The sequence below is a fragment of the Pelmatolapia mariae genome, linkage group LG7 (genome assembly GCF_036321145.2).
Source record: "Pelmatolapia mariae isolate MD_Pm_ZW linkage group LG7, Pm_UMD_F_2, whole genome shotgun sequence".
NCBI lineage: Eukaryota > Metazoa > Chordata > Actinopteri > Cichliformes > Cichlidae > Pelmatolapia > Pelmatolapia mariae.
This window is the reverse complement of record NC_086233.1, coordinates 3,351,733-3,367,566: the sequence shown is the minus strand read 5'-3', so window position 1 is coordinate 3,367,566 and position 15,834 is coordinate 3,351,733. Positions and strand designations below refer to the sequence as shown.

The 15,834-nt window shown below is 44.0% G+C and overlaps 1 protein-coding gene across 1 annotated transcript; it reads right to left on the bottom strand.

The window, feature by feature from the left end:
* Positions 1-824: 824 nt before the first annotated feature.
* Positions 825-8,804, bottom strand: dldh (dihydrolipoamide dehydrogenase). Its single transcript, XM_063477586.2, has 14 exons — positions 8,675-8,804; positions 7,527-7,602; positions 7,145-7,224; positions 6,959-7,027; positions 6,348-6,417; positions 5,670-5,770; positions 5,437-5,580; positions 5,055-5,156; positions 4,725-4,915; positions 4,400-4,570; positions 3,801-3,990; positions 3,232-3,369; positions 1,801-1,890; positions 825-1,642 (listed from the first exon to the last, which is right to left on the bottom strand). Exons 1-14 carry the CDS (start codon positions 8,711-8,713, stop codon positions 1,577-1,579), a joined length of 1,527 nt encoding a protein of 508 aa, XP_063333656.1. The 5' UTR covers positions 8,714-8,804; the 3' UTR covers positions 825-1,576.
* Between the last annotated feature and the right edge of the window lie 7,030 nt (positions 8,805-15,834).

Sequence of the window (15,834 nt, the reverse complement as noted above, 5' to 3'; positions counted from 1 at the left end):
ATAGTTAGGAAGCACTCAGTTTATTAAAAAAAATGATAGGGTGAATGTAGCATAGAGTGCTTTGAGTACTACGGGAGAGTAGAAAAGCACTATATCAGAATCAGTCCATTTACATCACTGGCTGAAATGCTGTCCCAAACCATAACAGCACCTTCATCATCTTTTACAGATGACTGTAGACTCTCTGTCCTCCGATGATTTGGATCCATCACTCCATCAGATCTTCTGCCACTGATTTTCAGTCGGGTTCATGTGTATTTTGGCATACCTCAGCCTGTGCGCCCCATCACACTTCTTTAAAAACGCCTTGACAGCCACTGATGTAATTTCTGATGAGGCTAGATGCATCAGCTGAAGGGCCAGATGCATCTCTCAGAGCTGCTGGAATTCTTTTGTAAGGACATGATTTTCAGATGTTGCTAATCTGCCCGTGATAGTTTAGGCCTCAAGACCGCTTTAAAAATCAAAGGAGGGGAAATATAAAGAAACGAAGGGTGGCTCAAGACTTTGTCACAGCACTGCATAACTTAACAAAAGCAGAACAACTTAGTATGACATATGTTGAATATTTTAGCTAACATCTATAAGCATTCCTATTGGACTCAGTCTGATGCTTTAACATTACACACACCACTAACATGAAGGCATCAGTTTAACTTCATGGTCCTGTTGCAGATCAGTTTCCAAATGCACTACATAAAGTTTCAATTTTATCCCCCCCCCCATTTAGTTTCACACTGCCCATCTACATCATCCAGTGTGCTGCTATCTGCACTGAAAGTTACTTCAAAAATAATGTCGGCACATGAAGCTACACAGCAGTGTCTGATTTAACTGCCTTTATTGGTTGAGATGGTGAGATACAGGCCAGAACGAATCACAGCAGAGTAATCTGAGTAGGAAACAGTCACCCGGCAACTATCAACAGCTCCCCTCCAAATGTGAGCTGATGTTGACCTAAAAGAGTCCTTCAGTACTTTAGTTACACAGGAAGCAGCAGCTGAGCTACATTCATTCTCATCACACATCTTTTTCTGCACAAATCTGTGACATCAGTCGGAGCGAACATGAAAGAAAGATAAACTTAACAACCACCACACCGGCTATGATGTCACCGATTTGAGATGAGCCAGAAATCCATCTTAAAATTGAAAACATGCAGATGTGAATCTTCGAGCAGCTCCAGTTTCCTGCTCTGATTACCCATCAGATTTGTTAAATTCCTCCATGCTGTAAAACAACAGAGACATCCCCGTCTGCTTGCACAAACAAAACAGCCAAAATAATATTCATATCTCTCTCTGACCTGCAAATGAGTGCATAATGCTCTGCTGAGATCTTTTAAACTACGTGTGGAAAACAAAAAGCCTGACAGCGGTCAGTGTTTATTTACCCACCAAACCACCCGTTTATCATTTTATTGAACATTTAAATAACGTTAGAGCTAAACTGGTACAGTCTGGATGAACACCGAGGATCCCAGGTGGGTCGAAGTCAGAAGGTTTTTGAAGCAGACACGCAGCTTTTCTGTTTCTCCACTGTCATGTCCGCTGAAGGTGCGACAGCGGCTGGCGGCTCAGAAGTTGATGGCTTTGCCGAAGGAGGCGGCCAAGTTGGCTTCTCTGAACGCCTCCGACACCGTCTGCAGGAGGAGGACGAAGCAAAAAGGCGTTTGAAAGAGAGGTCACGGTGCAACAGGACTTATCACGTGTTGTGGAATTTCTCATATCTTTACTACAAGATAAACTAAGAACTGTGCATGTGCACTATGCTGTGTCGCGTGTGATGAAGACAACGCACCGGATGGGCGTGGCAGACTCTGGCGACGTCCTCGCAGGAGGCGCCGTACTCCATGGCCAAAGCAGCTTCGTTGATCATCTCTCCTGCGCCCTGCAGAGAAACACACAGCAGTGTCTGGTTTAGCAGGTCTGTAAACAGCAACAGCTTCACATGGTCTGTTACAACAATTAACTTTCCAGCAAGCAATTTTACTTCTCAGATAATTACAATCACATGCGCAGCAAGACAAACACAGTAGCAAACTTGGCCACTTAATTCAGGCACTTATCCCTGTGATGGAAAAGAAATGACTGCCTGAGAAAAAAAAACAGTCCCTTGTTCCTGATCATGTCCATTTTCTTTACACGTGGGTTCACTGCACCAATCTTCTGTCTAAGACTGTCCAGCAAATTTAAGGGGGGAGTTTGAGACACATTCAGAAACATGAAACAAAAACGTAATTGTGCATGTAACTGAGAGCTTTAACCTCCTAGGACCTGGCATCCACATATGTGGATATCACATTTTGGGTTATTTAGACCAAAATACTGAATTTTGCTCTACAACGGCCTGATATCCACTTACGAGGACATTATACTGCTACTGTTCTATCAAAATTTTAAACGAATATCCTCATATGTGGCTCTCATTTTTCTTAAAAACAAAAATAAGGCAAAAAAAAAAAAATCTGGTAATTCTTTGTTTTTACATTCATCGGGCCCCAATATGTCCAAATATCAATGAGAAATTAAAAAAGCATGTAGTGGAAGAGTTCGGGTCTTAGGAGGTTAAGGAAAGCTGTGTTCCACTAAGAAGTTTCTGGTCTCATAAAGGACCAACAGAGATGTTAACAGAGATCCGGACACTCCATGGAACAGGGTCACCATGAATGTCAGTCAGTCCACCTGCACTCCTCGGATCTTTGCACTGACAAATATCTGCTTTATTGTCGCCTCAGAGTTACTGTAAGTCTAATCTGAGCTGTACAAACATGGATGTCTCGTTTCTGACACAGTTAAAGGTCATTAACGGGGAAGTGTGTTCATCGAGAGCCAGCCTGATGGTTTTACAACACTCGCATGCGTCTGTCTGGGGTTAGTGTTTATTAGGACAGATGCAGTAATGAGACAGACACAAAAACCGTTAACTGCCATTTTCATAGGATGCTGATATTCTACATAAACACTCCAAAGCTGTAAACACTCGATTCCCATCATCATCATCCTCCCACGTGGCTCAATGTCTATTTGATTGGGTAGATGATCCTCTACAAAGACAGTCTGAGCCCATTAACACCCGGTCCACCCACACAGGTGTTTTTACATTTAAGGCTAACGCGGGTCCAAAGGAGGCTGATGAACTCAAGACTGTTTTCACTGATTTATCAGCTTTGTATTCAAAGCAGGACTGAGTCTGGCAGTACTTCGTCTGTGTTTAGGACGACGTTCTTACAGATCCAAGGATGTGAGCTCCCAGCATCCTGTCGGTCTCCTTGTGGCTGAGGATCTTCACCAGGCCGTCGGTGTCGGCGTTGGTTTTGGCTCGGCTGTTGGCTGCAAAGGGGAATTTGCCAACTTTAAACGGGACACCCTGTAGAGGAGAAGAGAGGAGGATTCAGACTGAAGTGAAATGACACAGAAATATTAGTTTTAAATGTTGCGCTTTTCACACACTTTTCCCAACTTATGGGATGCTTCGAGGCTGTCACGTTTGTGTTTGTCACTTGTACATTATAAATAAGCACAAACAACCAGGATGAAACCTTTCTTTTGGCTTGGATCTGGATTGAAATGTTGGGAAATATCACCACCAGGTGGCTGATGTCAATGTCTGAAGCAGCTTAGTTTTAACAGAGACACATATTTACATTTAAAGCACTTTATGCTGCATGGCTACTTTGTGCATGACCTCTGCTACGATGGTTTAGTGACATTTCCTTCAGTTGCCCCTAGAAGAACAACGCTGCACCCAGAGAGCTGGCTATGCATCGTGCTGGAAGCAAACACCTTCCCAACTCTCACCTCCTCTTTGAGCTGCTCCTCGCTCTTGCCCACCCAGGCCACCTCGGGGTGCGTGTAGATGACGGAAGGGACACAGTTATAGTCGATGTGCACAGCGCCGCCCGCCATGCCCTCCACGCAGATGATGCCCTCGTCCTCGGCCTTGTGGGCCAACATCGGCCCGGCGACCACGTCACCGATTGCATAAATGCTAAATGAGGAGAGGAAGAAGCAAAGAGGGAACAAATGTCACTGAGCTGTCTTTTGCAAGGAGCGATACATATAATTTAATTTTTTTGGTCTGGGTCATTTACTGACTTCAGCAGCTACATAAACACATAGAGAGGTTCTCTTACAGAGCAACAGAGCATCCCAGTGATGCGATCAAAGGTCTTTTTGTAACAGACTTGTTACTTTATTTCTCCTGTTACTAACACTACTGACATTTTTACACTAATCTATTTGTGCTTACTATTTTTAGAGATTTTAATATTTTTTAAATTGGACACAAAATTTTAGCAGGGGTAAACTGGTGAGGATGCACCAAATTGGTAAGTCTACTTTCAGAGATTCGATCACATCATTTTAGCTTAAATTCGGCAGCATGAGCTCGGTGGTACCTGGGGACTTTGGTCTGGAAGCGGTTGTTGACGGGGATGCGACCCCTGTTGTCCAGCTCGATGCCGACAGTGTCTAGGCCCAGGTTCTGGGTGAAAGGTCGTCTGCCGATGCAGACCAGCAGCACGTCACATGTCAGAGTCTCGCTCTTCCCTCCAGCTGCCGCCTCCACTCTGAAACACACATAATACCCATGTGGTTACATGACAAAGCTCCCCAGCCATATTTCAAATTTCATGAGTTTAAATAGCACCTGGGTAAAACACAGCCCAAAAGAAAATGCATCAAAGAGAGTCCTGAAAGTCTGAGTCTGGTTTTTCCACTCACGCCACATCGATCTTGCCATCGGGCCTCTTGGTTGCTCCCATGACTTTGGTGCCGAGCTTGAACTTGAGGCCCTGCTTCTGCAGGATGCGCTGGAAGTTCTTGGAGATCTCCATGTCGATGCCCATACCACCCACGTGGCCCAGGAACTCCACCGCTGTGACCTTGGCACCCAGACGCTGCCACACTGACCCCTGCAGGATGGCAGGACAAACACACGTCTGACAAGTGCAACTCGCCTTTCTAAAGAAGCAGAGCTGAGGCAGGAAATGTTGCCGATGTAGTCGACATAATCATGTGTTTGTGGGTGAATCAGTCTGTAGTGATGCTGACCAGCTCCACCCCGATGACTCCAGCTCCGATCACAATCAGCTCCTCTGGTACTTTCTTCAGGGAAAGAGCTCCTGTCGACGACACGATGGTCTCTTCATCAATCTAAACAAACATATTTGAACACACTTCTTTTAAAAATCAACCCAGAATTATCCTTTAAAAATCAAGTGCATGTGAGTTTTTATGGAGGGGTGAAAGGAGGGTGACATGTGTGAGATATGATAAGGCTCTTGAGACGAGGACGCCTTTTGTTAGACATCTCCAGCACTGACTCCTCTCTTCATGTCCCTTCCTCGCCTCCTCCACCTCCTTTGGTGAATACGACAAGCAAAAAACCTGCAACTAGTGAAATGAAGTATGAACAGGTCACAAATTCTCATACCTGGATGCCTGGAAAGGGCGTGACCTCTGAGCCTGTGGCAATGAGGATGTTCTTGGTGTTGATGACCTGCTCGGTACCATCAGCTGTTGTGGCGGTCACTTGGTTCTTCCCGGTTAACCTTCCAAAACCATTAACGTGGGTAACCTGTGGGAGTGATGTCACACCACAGACACTGTTAAAAGTGGTTCAGATGTTACATCTGTGTAAACCAGCACTAAAGCAGAGAGGCTGACTTTGTTCTGCTTGAATAAATGTGCAATTCCTCCAGTCAACGCTTTGACCGCCCCACTCTTCTGAGCCATCATCTTCTCCAGGTTCAACGAGATGCCTGAAACTGAAAGACAAAGACTTTATTGTCAATGCGGTCACAAATGTCAAACTAAGAAACCAATGGAAAAACAAGTTACATTCAATTAAAGTGTATTGTCGAAAACACACGTTCTGTGCCATCAGCATCCAATACTAAGGAATACAGACACAAGTGTTATAATAACGTATATGCTTATATTAAATATGGCTAATGCTGCAAACAATGACCTTCAGTGTAATCTTGGCCAAAAAAAATCTACTTGAAAGGTTTAAAGACAATGGATTTCTCTATTATAGTCATTTCAGGCACACAGAGCATGTACTGCTGGTCAAACCTTTTTTTATGAGGGGCATCCATTCATAAGAGGGTTGGTTGGCTTAAAGCGAGGGGAGCTAACACAGCTTGTTTCTGACAGGATTAACTGAGAGGCAGCACAAAAACCTCTATGACATAAAGAAGGATTATTTTGAACTTTGAATCATGCAAAGCTCTACTAGAGCTCAAAATTATAACACGTAACTGGAAATGAGCCCCCTTTAAGGATCAGTGAGCTACACAAAATGTACAAAACGTCCCTTTAAAGCCTGATGGTGATTCTTACTTTCGATGCCTCTGCTTTCAAAGTCCTTCCCATGAGCCAAGTGGTACAAGTAGGAGTTGTTCAGCAGAGCCTGCAGAAACAAAACAGCAGCTTATTCAGCTGGAGGAATGACTTTATACACGTTTACATCATTTTACGGATTCAATATAGTTTAATCAATCTTACGTTCAGTGCTTATCACCAAACTGAAAAGTTATTTTTAGGTGAAGTTTGTTCTGCTTTCCTCTCTCTGTGAAATTTAGTCCTTATTATGAAGTGGAAAATGTTTTTCCCACTCTGCTTGGCTAAATCCAAAAGTATTGGCTTATTTTTGAATTCATCAAGACAATAAAAAGATGCTACCAGTATGTGCTGCTGTTCTTTCTGGCAAAATTTTTGGCTCTACTACTCAAATGTGTTCCATGGAAGCATTTACCCTTTATAATATATCTATGGATAGAAAACCATCACTGGATTACTTTTATACTAAAGGTGTACAAGTTCTGAAAGAGAAACCAAACCCAAGATAAAAACATCCTTGGTATCTCTCCTTCCTCTGTAAAACGATCATACTGATCAAACCTCTTACAAACAAACCTGTGAATTTGTGGAGATTAAAAGCAGTTTGTTACCTTTGAGGGGATGCAGCCGACATTGAGACAAGTCCCGCCGAGTGTGAGATTTTTCTCGACACACACTGTCTGTCAAAAAATAACAAATGTAGAGACGGGGGATACATTATTCACCAAAAACTTCCACTTGTGACCATCTGTGGGATCTGTTTAGACAGCAGGATATCTGTCGGGCAGGTGGGTTACCTTGAAGCCGAGCTGTGCAGCTTTGATTGCAGCGACATAGCCTCCTGGACCGGAGCCCACCACTGTGACGTCTGCATCAACTGCAGAGAGGCAACACAGCAGCTTTTAGCATGACTTTACGCCACCAGAGCAAAACTACATGATTAAAGTCTGGTGTATGTAAATGAACATTTTAATGCAAGCTCTCTACCACCCCTCTTTACATAGTCCATGAAGTCCTATCCCCACCCAAATCCAGCACCCGAGACTCTCTGCAAGTCTGAATTATGAGACAACTTTGATACAAACATCAGAGATCAAACCGCACAAACATGTGGCTAAAGTTCAGTAAACACTGTGCCATAAATAAAACCCTATGATAAGATTTACAGCACAATCGTACTTGCTGCTTTGTCAGCGTAGGTCCGAACAGAGAGCGCTGCAGCTCCGTGCACTTTGCAGGGCAGGTGGTGGCTCCGCTGTGAAGCAAACGAAATGCACAGTTAGAAAATACGCACGCACAATACAACTAGGCAATGCAACACAAAAACAATGTTATAGTGCATCACAAGCCAACTTTGCAAACCAAAAGTATCTGTCTTCAGTGGCTTCTCTCACTTCCGTAATCTGCTGCTTAATAATTTCTATTTACGTCACTACTATTTCCTTTTAAAGCTGCATACTCAGATACTGAAGCCTAGTGAGTCACGAAGGAGCAAACTCAACTATTAAACTAAAATTTGAATTGTCATATTTAGTTTAATATTTAGACTCATGCATTTGTTCTCATGGAATTGTACCACATTCAGCTGGTTTGCTGTTGCAGTGCCAGCTCTAAGCAAGGACACCCTCAGCCTGTCCACTAGCAACTCTGAAACTTTCCCCTCTAGCAGACTACCAAGTTAGCAAATAACTACTATTTAAGTGTTATAGAGTCACAAAGCTTCTAAAAGCCCCGAAACAATTCGGAATAATCTGATGCTCGCCGTGAAGCTGTGAGACAACAGCTGAGCTTACGACATAAATTATGAGTTAGGCAACCGCTGCTAAACAGCTAAGCGAGCTAACATGACACCAGAGTGGGAAATGTCAACTGTAAAGTCATAGAACCTAGATGCTTTTCTTCTAGCTTTGTGTGATTTAAGCCCCTTTAATATTAGCAGAATACAAATATCACGCTTCTTTTCATTGCAGGTTTTACTTCAAAATACTGCGGCAATATTTAACCAGAAAAGTCGTGATTTAGTTTAAATGTGGTGAAGGTTGTTAGTCTAACTCATGCCGAATTAAAAGGAAAAAGGTATATGAATAGGAAACACATCAACTGAAAATCAAGCAACGTGTTTAGACATCGATAACCACAACAACTCCAAATTGCATGTCTTTTCCAGCACAGTCTGATTCGCCTTCCGCTGTTAGCCGAGTAGCTAGCCAGGTGCGGGCCGCAGGTCTAACATTTCCCCTATCCTCTAGATCTGCAGCACGCAGGACAGTTTACGACACATCCGGGTTTCGCATACTGGTTATCGCGAAAATAATATGAATGCTTACCGTGGCCAGGGAGCGGTATAACTGTGTCCAGCTCTGCATTTTGTCGGTGTACCCTCACTGGCTCCGTAACCTACAGCAGGCCGAGCAGCCAAGGACTCCTGTCATTGCGCAAGCGCAGTATGGGTCCAAACCGAAAACGCTTCCGGGTCGCATCTATTACACGTCACAGTTTGCGAAGGGTAAATAAACGTTAACAAATAACATCCAGGGTGCTTGTTTTGTAAATCTACGTCACAGACATTAAATTGGTGAAGGTTTTGAAGAACTGAATAAATAAAGATAATAGAAACAAGAGAAGCCTATATGCAATTTATAGAGCTCATCTTGGAAAAGCAAAATGTATTTGGTTCAACAGATCCTAATTTTGATTGCAAAAGCTGCCAGACAGGACAGGATTTAGGAGTGGGGAGAAGTTTTATTTGATTTACAGCCACTCAGTTCATGCCTTATCCGAAACAAGCAATTTCAGCTCATCTCCCTCTAAAAGGAAATGACAAAATCGAAGCCTTTGCGAATTTTAATCTGGTCTGCAAATTGCCATATGTTCACTGTAAATTTTGCACAGTCCCCCATGCTCACAAAAAACTAGGAGGAAATGTCCACTGCAGCTGTAACAAGCAGACCAACAAAGAATGTAACATCACAGAAAGATGATGCTAAAGGCACACAATCGCAACCGACATGGAAAATTAAGTGTGAATTCGTTTAACATGAGCATTTCTGCATCGTTGTTTTAATATCTGAATCAACACATCAGCAGAAATGTGGCGTCACAGAGAGGAAACAGAGGTTTACAACTTTTGCACAAGTTGCTTCTATGAGACAAATAACAAAGTGTCAGAGATGTAAAGGCAGGGGCACATTTATCAGTGTGGGATAAACTCCACTAGGTGGAGACATTTAGCTCTTTAAACCACCTGCTGAAATCATTGTAGAAGGTGTGAGATGATTGAGTTAAATTAACACACAAAACACTTAAAAAATCACTTTATTGAAGCTTAGATTTATAGTATATAATATTTTAAAAAAAGCAACCCAGATATACACATGCAAGTCTTAAGTGGATTAACCTTTCCCTCCTCTACTACCCCACATTTATTATATTTATAGTTTATATTTTATGGTGTATAAATTATATCTTTGTCAGAGAAACTGCCTCCAAAATGAAAGTTTTCTATTTTAGATTGTATTAAAACATTTTCATAGTTTCTCAACAGTGTAAATCACAAAATGTCATCATCAAAAATGTTCATCTTAATACAAACCTGTGGCAGTTGTTGGGAGGTTTACGGGTGTAAAATAAAACAATTCAAATAGCAAAAACTCTTTTTCCCCCTTATTTATGTAGATTTATTTTAGAACACCTTTTAGGACACTTATCTATGATATCAAACATTTACCGGTGTGGATTTGAACTCCATTATTTCGGTAGGAACTGGAGAACATAGTTTCTCAGTGAAAGAGCAGCCAATTAATGAGTGAATAAGAGCTACACCATGGATGTCATAAAAACTGATCAGAACTTCATCATTCACTATTAACACTCCCACCTTCTCAGTTCTTAAATTCACAGATGGATCAACTGATCACCATCGCCCCGAGCAAATAGTCCAGTAACCATTTTCAGGGCTCAGTTTGGTGCTTTCTCTCTTTAGGTTGCTCACATATCTGGCCACTCCTACTGTCCATGTACGATGGGTTTTAACATTAACCTCAAAGTAAAATCTTTGAGAAGAGAAACCCTGGTTTGACAAAACACATTTACAATTATCATTCGCAGACTGGGGGGGTCTGGGATGAACTGAATCAGGGACAAAATCAGGGTTAAATATCAACTTAACTGTGTAACCCCCTCTTCAGCTCAGCCTCAGTCACTTTCCTTATCTCACTTCTGAGATTCCTCTCCACCTGATTTATAATTCTCACCACCATCCATGTGTATGATGGTAGATGGACACTGATGTTTGTCCAGTCTTTGGTGGGGGGAGCAGCTTTCACTGAAGATAAACTGTGGATGAGGTGAAGGATGTCTTCAGGCCATGTGAGCTGCTCCACCTCAGAGCTTCTCTGCATAAGCTCAGAAATCTCCTGCTTTAGCTCCTTCATGAGGCCTTCAGCCTGTTTCTCTGCTGCTCTTCGATTGTCTTGATCAGCTCTTTCATGCTGCTCTTTGCAAACTCTATTAAAGATGTGAAGATCTGAACACCTTCTGAGGTCACTCTGTCTGCCTCTTTCTTACTGGGCAGCACAGAGTGTTTCATTTCCCCAATCTTTTTTTTTTTTTAAACCTGTCCCGTTTGGTTCTTTTGCCATCAGAATTATTGTCTAAAGGCGAAGAAAGATGCCCAACGGATTTACTTTACCAAATGGACCATCCCAGCCTTGCCGTAATGGTCCATTTGATTTACCTTTTATTGTTTATTTTATTTTATTTTATTATTTTTTTTACTTGCTAGATACGGGACAGGGGAAAAGAAAAGGGAGAAAGAAAGAGGGGGGAAAAAACAAAACAAAACAAAAAAAAAACAGCGGAGAAGAGGGACGGGGATAAGGGGCAAAAAACAAAAACCAACAAAATAAGCAGACAAAAAATACATATATCGATCACCTGGATCACCTGTTGAGAAAGAAAAAAGAAAACAAGCAGAAGAAAACGAGAGTAATAGAATAAACAACATCACAATGATATATGGGAATATAACACTAAATACTTAATATTAAACATTATTGTGCAGCACGTAAGATCGACAGCGCACAGTGTGCTTTGAGGTAGGAGCCAAAAAGGGTGTAGTTTGTGTGTGTGATCACCTGTGTGTACACCTGTGAGCATGAGCGTGCTTGTATTTAAAAGGTTCCTTAATGTAATGATCTGCTAGAGGGTGTGGGGGGCCACAGTCCCATCCTCCAGGGCATGAAGCAGGTATGGAGGAGATCAAAACTCCAGACATCCAGAGGCCCCCAGAACACAAGAGACCAAGGAAGACCAACAGAGGGGCAGCCGCGCCACTGTCCCAGAAAGAGCTGAGGAGAGTCCCAGATGAGGGATCACTCAGCAGCCGCGGAGCAGAAGCCAGGGGGGGTTGCAGTGACGTGCCCGTGAGCTCCGCCGGCAGCCAGCTGTGCCTGAGTGACCGAGCCCCAGGCCGAGAGGCCGAGGGCACCCCACCCCCGAAGTGGCCTGAGCGAGCCCCAGGTTCCAGGCCCCGATAAGCAGCCACCAAGGAGTGAGCCGGTGTGTACCCGGACGCCCACCCCCGGACACAAAGAACCACCAACGCATCGATGTCTGAGGGCGTCTGCCACCGGCAGGGGAAGTGGTGGGGGGAGATAGGCCTCCAAACCTTGGAGGGCCTGAGATGTCCCCAGAGAGGTGGCGTCTGATACCCAACCTGACATATAGACACAGACATACAGGCACACTCAAATACAAACATCCATTCCCACCCTCATGCTCTCATAGGCAATTACTCCACACTCAACCAACGTGGAGACAGACATAAAGAGACGCTGTACACACAATCACACTTCCCAAGCGTACTCTAAGAACCGGGTCTAGGTACCCTTGCCCCTGGAGGGGGAAACTGCACCCAGACCCAGGTGGTGTTACCCTTTTCCCTGCAGTGGGGAGAAGCAGACTGCCCCGACTCCGCAGCAGCAGGGAGGCCCCACACACCAGACCCCGGTCGGACGGCCAACTCCTCCTCCTAGCCCCCCCGCTCCAGCAGGCCGCAGAGACCAGGGGTGTGAGAAGACTCCAAACCTCCCTCTACCCGCTCATATGTAGTGTTGATGTATATGTGTTCTAAGGTGCAATTAAAACCCGGGAGGGCATGGAGCTACCTGCCAGAGAGCAGCAGGTAAGCGCATAGCCCCTCCTGATAGCCCTCAATGTCTACGTGTATTTAAAATTGAGAGGTGGGCAACGGCGCCAGGGGTGAGGTGTACACCCTGATGGTAATTTGGAGTCCGTGTTGTGAGCCCACCCCCAAGATCCTATATGTATGTGTTATGAGAGTGTGAGTAATGTGAATGTCTAAGTTGTGAGATAAAATTGAGGCAGAGGCAGCCAGAGGGGGACAGAGGGGGGGGGATGCCTCCTCTGCACCCTGGTGACACACCCCTACCCCAAGGCCCTGCATGTGTGGGTGATTGTGGTGGAGCGGGAAGAGGGAGGCAGCTGGAGGTGGGGAGGGAAGAAAGGGAGGGGCAAGTGACCCCTCCCTGGGGCCAGCTCCCCCGCTGACCCCAGTAGGCACCCCCATGCTCTGCAACCCGCCAGGGAAAGGGGGCCCAGGCCCATCCGGACCAGGGCCCAGTGCAGCAGCGCCGCCCGGCCCCACAGAGCCCGGGACAGCCCACCCGACCCCACTACAGAGAAAACTGCACCCACCCCATCATCCACTCATCTTCCAGACTACACAAGACAATAGACGCCCAGGCTGAGATCTTCCTCCACCTCTCCTATATCTCCCCCTCCTGCAGAGAGAATTCCTGAGGAGGGGAAAGCTCCTGCAAGATGTGACAACCTCCCCCACCAGTTGAAGAGTCCCCCAGGTGGCTCGATGCACTGGCGGCGCCCTGCGCCAGGACTGGGCCCCCATATACCCACCCGCCCACAACCCCAGCAACACACCAACCAGGACCCGAGCCCCCGAGGCCCGGCCAGGGCCCCAGCCCAGAGACGGAGCGCCCCCAGAACCTCACGCCCGTCCCGGACCCACCCAGGGGCAGCCAGGCTACCAGGTCAGTAACCCACGTCCGTCAGCACAGACCCTCCCCTAGCCCCGCTGCACGCAGCCACGAGGAAACCGTCACCTAAGAGCCAACAGAGCCCTTAATTGGCCATGACCGCTACCCCGGGTTGAGCCCCCCAAGGAAGATGCTCCTGGGGAACCCCCCGACGCCCTAAGCCTGTCCCTACCCCCACACCAATCACAACAGTGAAGGTGGGACCAAACTATGACCCCCCACCCCCACTAGGTGATGGAGCTGATCAAAGGAGCCCAGAGCAATTGATCTGATGTGGTGGCAGAGGCTGTATCAAGACTAATGTAATCTAATAGATAATTTCTATACTGGTTAGAATTAAGATTATTTTTATTTTTCCAGTTCATGAGGACTGTTTTCTTGGCTATGCATAGGGCAGTGAAAACCATGTGGGCTATATTCTTTTCTGAAGTGACATTATCTAAGCTGCCCAACAAACACACTAAAGGAGAAGTTGGAATGTTACATTTCAGACACTTCGATAAGTCTTCACATATCTCACGCCAAAACTTCTGAACTGGTGGACAGAACCAAAGAGCGTGGATATAATTGTCCGGTGAATTGGTTTGGCAGTGTGAGCAGTTGTTGGTAGACGTAAAGCCCATCTTGAACATCCGATGACCTGTATAGTGCACTCTATGTAGTATTTTGTATTGAATTAATTGAAGACTGGGATTTCTAATTAGATGAAAGGTTTTTAAGCAAATCTGAGACCAGAAGTTTTGGTCTAAGTTAACTGATAAATCCGCTTCCCATTTTGCAATAGGAAGTGATATTGATTCATCTATTTTAGAAAGCATTCTGTATATTTTGGATAGTAATTTGGGGGTTTTAAGAGTAAGAAATTGAACCACACTTGGTGGTGTTTGTAGTTCAACTTGACCCGGTTTAAATTTCTTTTTTACTATGGATTTAATTTGTTGATATTCTAAAAATCTTTTCTTGTTGATCCCATATTGTGTAACTAGTCTGTCAAATGAAATAAATTCTGTTCCTTCTAGTATATGTTCTAAATATTTGATTCCTTTACCACTCCAATCTGAAAAGTTTATCATATTATTGTTTTGTAATATGTCAGGGTTGTTCCAGATAGGTGTACGTTTGCATGGGATTAATGAAGACTCTGTCAACTTCAGAAACTCCCACCATGCTGTCAGAGAGGAGCTAATGTTGACGCTTTTGAAGCATTCATGTCGTTGAATGTTTGAGCTGATAAATGGTAGATCTGAAATCTCTAGATTATTGCAAAGTGCTTGTTCTACATCTAGCCAAGGTTCATCTAAGAGGGTATGTTTTAGCCATCCTGAGATAAATTGGAGCCTGTTGGCTAAGAAGTAGTGCTGAAAGTTAGGTAGTTCTAATCCTCCTTTATCCTTGGTCTTTTGTAGTGTTTTTAAGCTTATACGTGGGGGCTTATTTTTCCAAAGGAATTTGGACATATATGAATCTAGAGATCTGAACCAATCTTGTGGCGGTTTAGTTGGGATCATTGAGAATAAATAATTTATTTTTGGTAAGACCATCATTTTTATAGCGGCAACCCTTCCCATGAGTGATATGGGTAGACATTTCCACCTAGCCAGATCGCCTTCTACTTTCTTTAAAAGTGGGATATAGTTTAATTTAGTTAGATCTGCAAGCTTGGGAGAAACATTAATACCTAAATATTTTATATTTCCCGATTGCAGTGGAGTAGAAGAGGAATTATGGAAGGAGCAATTAATCGGAAGGACTGTAGATTTTGACCAGTTAATTGAGTAATCTGATATTCTTGCAAAAGAGTTTATCAATTCAATCACCCCAGAGATATTGGTTTGTGAATTTTGGAGAAAGAGTAACACATCATCCGCATAAAGGCTGATTTTATGTTCCACGTTCTTGCATTTTATGCCCTTAATTACTGAATTCTGTCTAATTGCTGCTGCTAGTGGTTCAATAAAAATTGCAAACAGTGAAGGGGAGAGTGGGCATCCCTGCCTGGTGCCCCTCAGGAGACAGAAGCTGGAGGATGTCTGGTCATTTGTTCTGACACAAGCTGTTGGGGAATTATATAATATTTTTAACCAGCTGATGAAAGAAGATCCAAAACCAAATTTGTGTAAAGTTGCAAATAGAAATTTCCAGTTAACTCTGTCAAACGCTTTTTCTGCATCTAAAGAAAATATTGTAGTTTCAAGGTTTTTACTGTATGAGTAGTCTATCAAATTAAGTAATCTACGTGTATTTGTTGATGAGTGCCTACCTTTTATGAAACCAGTTTGGTCAGGATGAATTAAGAGGGGGGTTATTTTCTCTAGTCTCTTCGAGAGAGCTTTGCAGATTATTTTAAGGTCTACATTTATAAGGGATATTGGACGATAGCTTGAGGGATATACAGGGTCTTTGCCTGGTTT

What these genes read in the sequence shown, in the direction of transcription:
- dldh (XM_063477586.2), bottom strand. Translation starts at nt 8,713, where the DNA reads ATGCAGAGCTGGACACAGTTATACCGCTCCCTGGCCACG. An exon ending in CGCCCTTTCCAGGCATCCAG is followed by an intron (nt 5,157 to 5,436) that starts GTATGAGAATTT and finishes ATGTTTGTTTAG; the next exon opens with ATTGATGAAGAGACCATCGT. An exon ending in TTCCAGACCAAAGTCCCCAG is followed by an intron (nt 3,991 to 4,399) that starts GTACCACCGAGC and finishes CTCCTCATTTAG; the next exon opens with CATTTATGCAATCGGTGACG.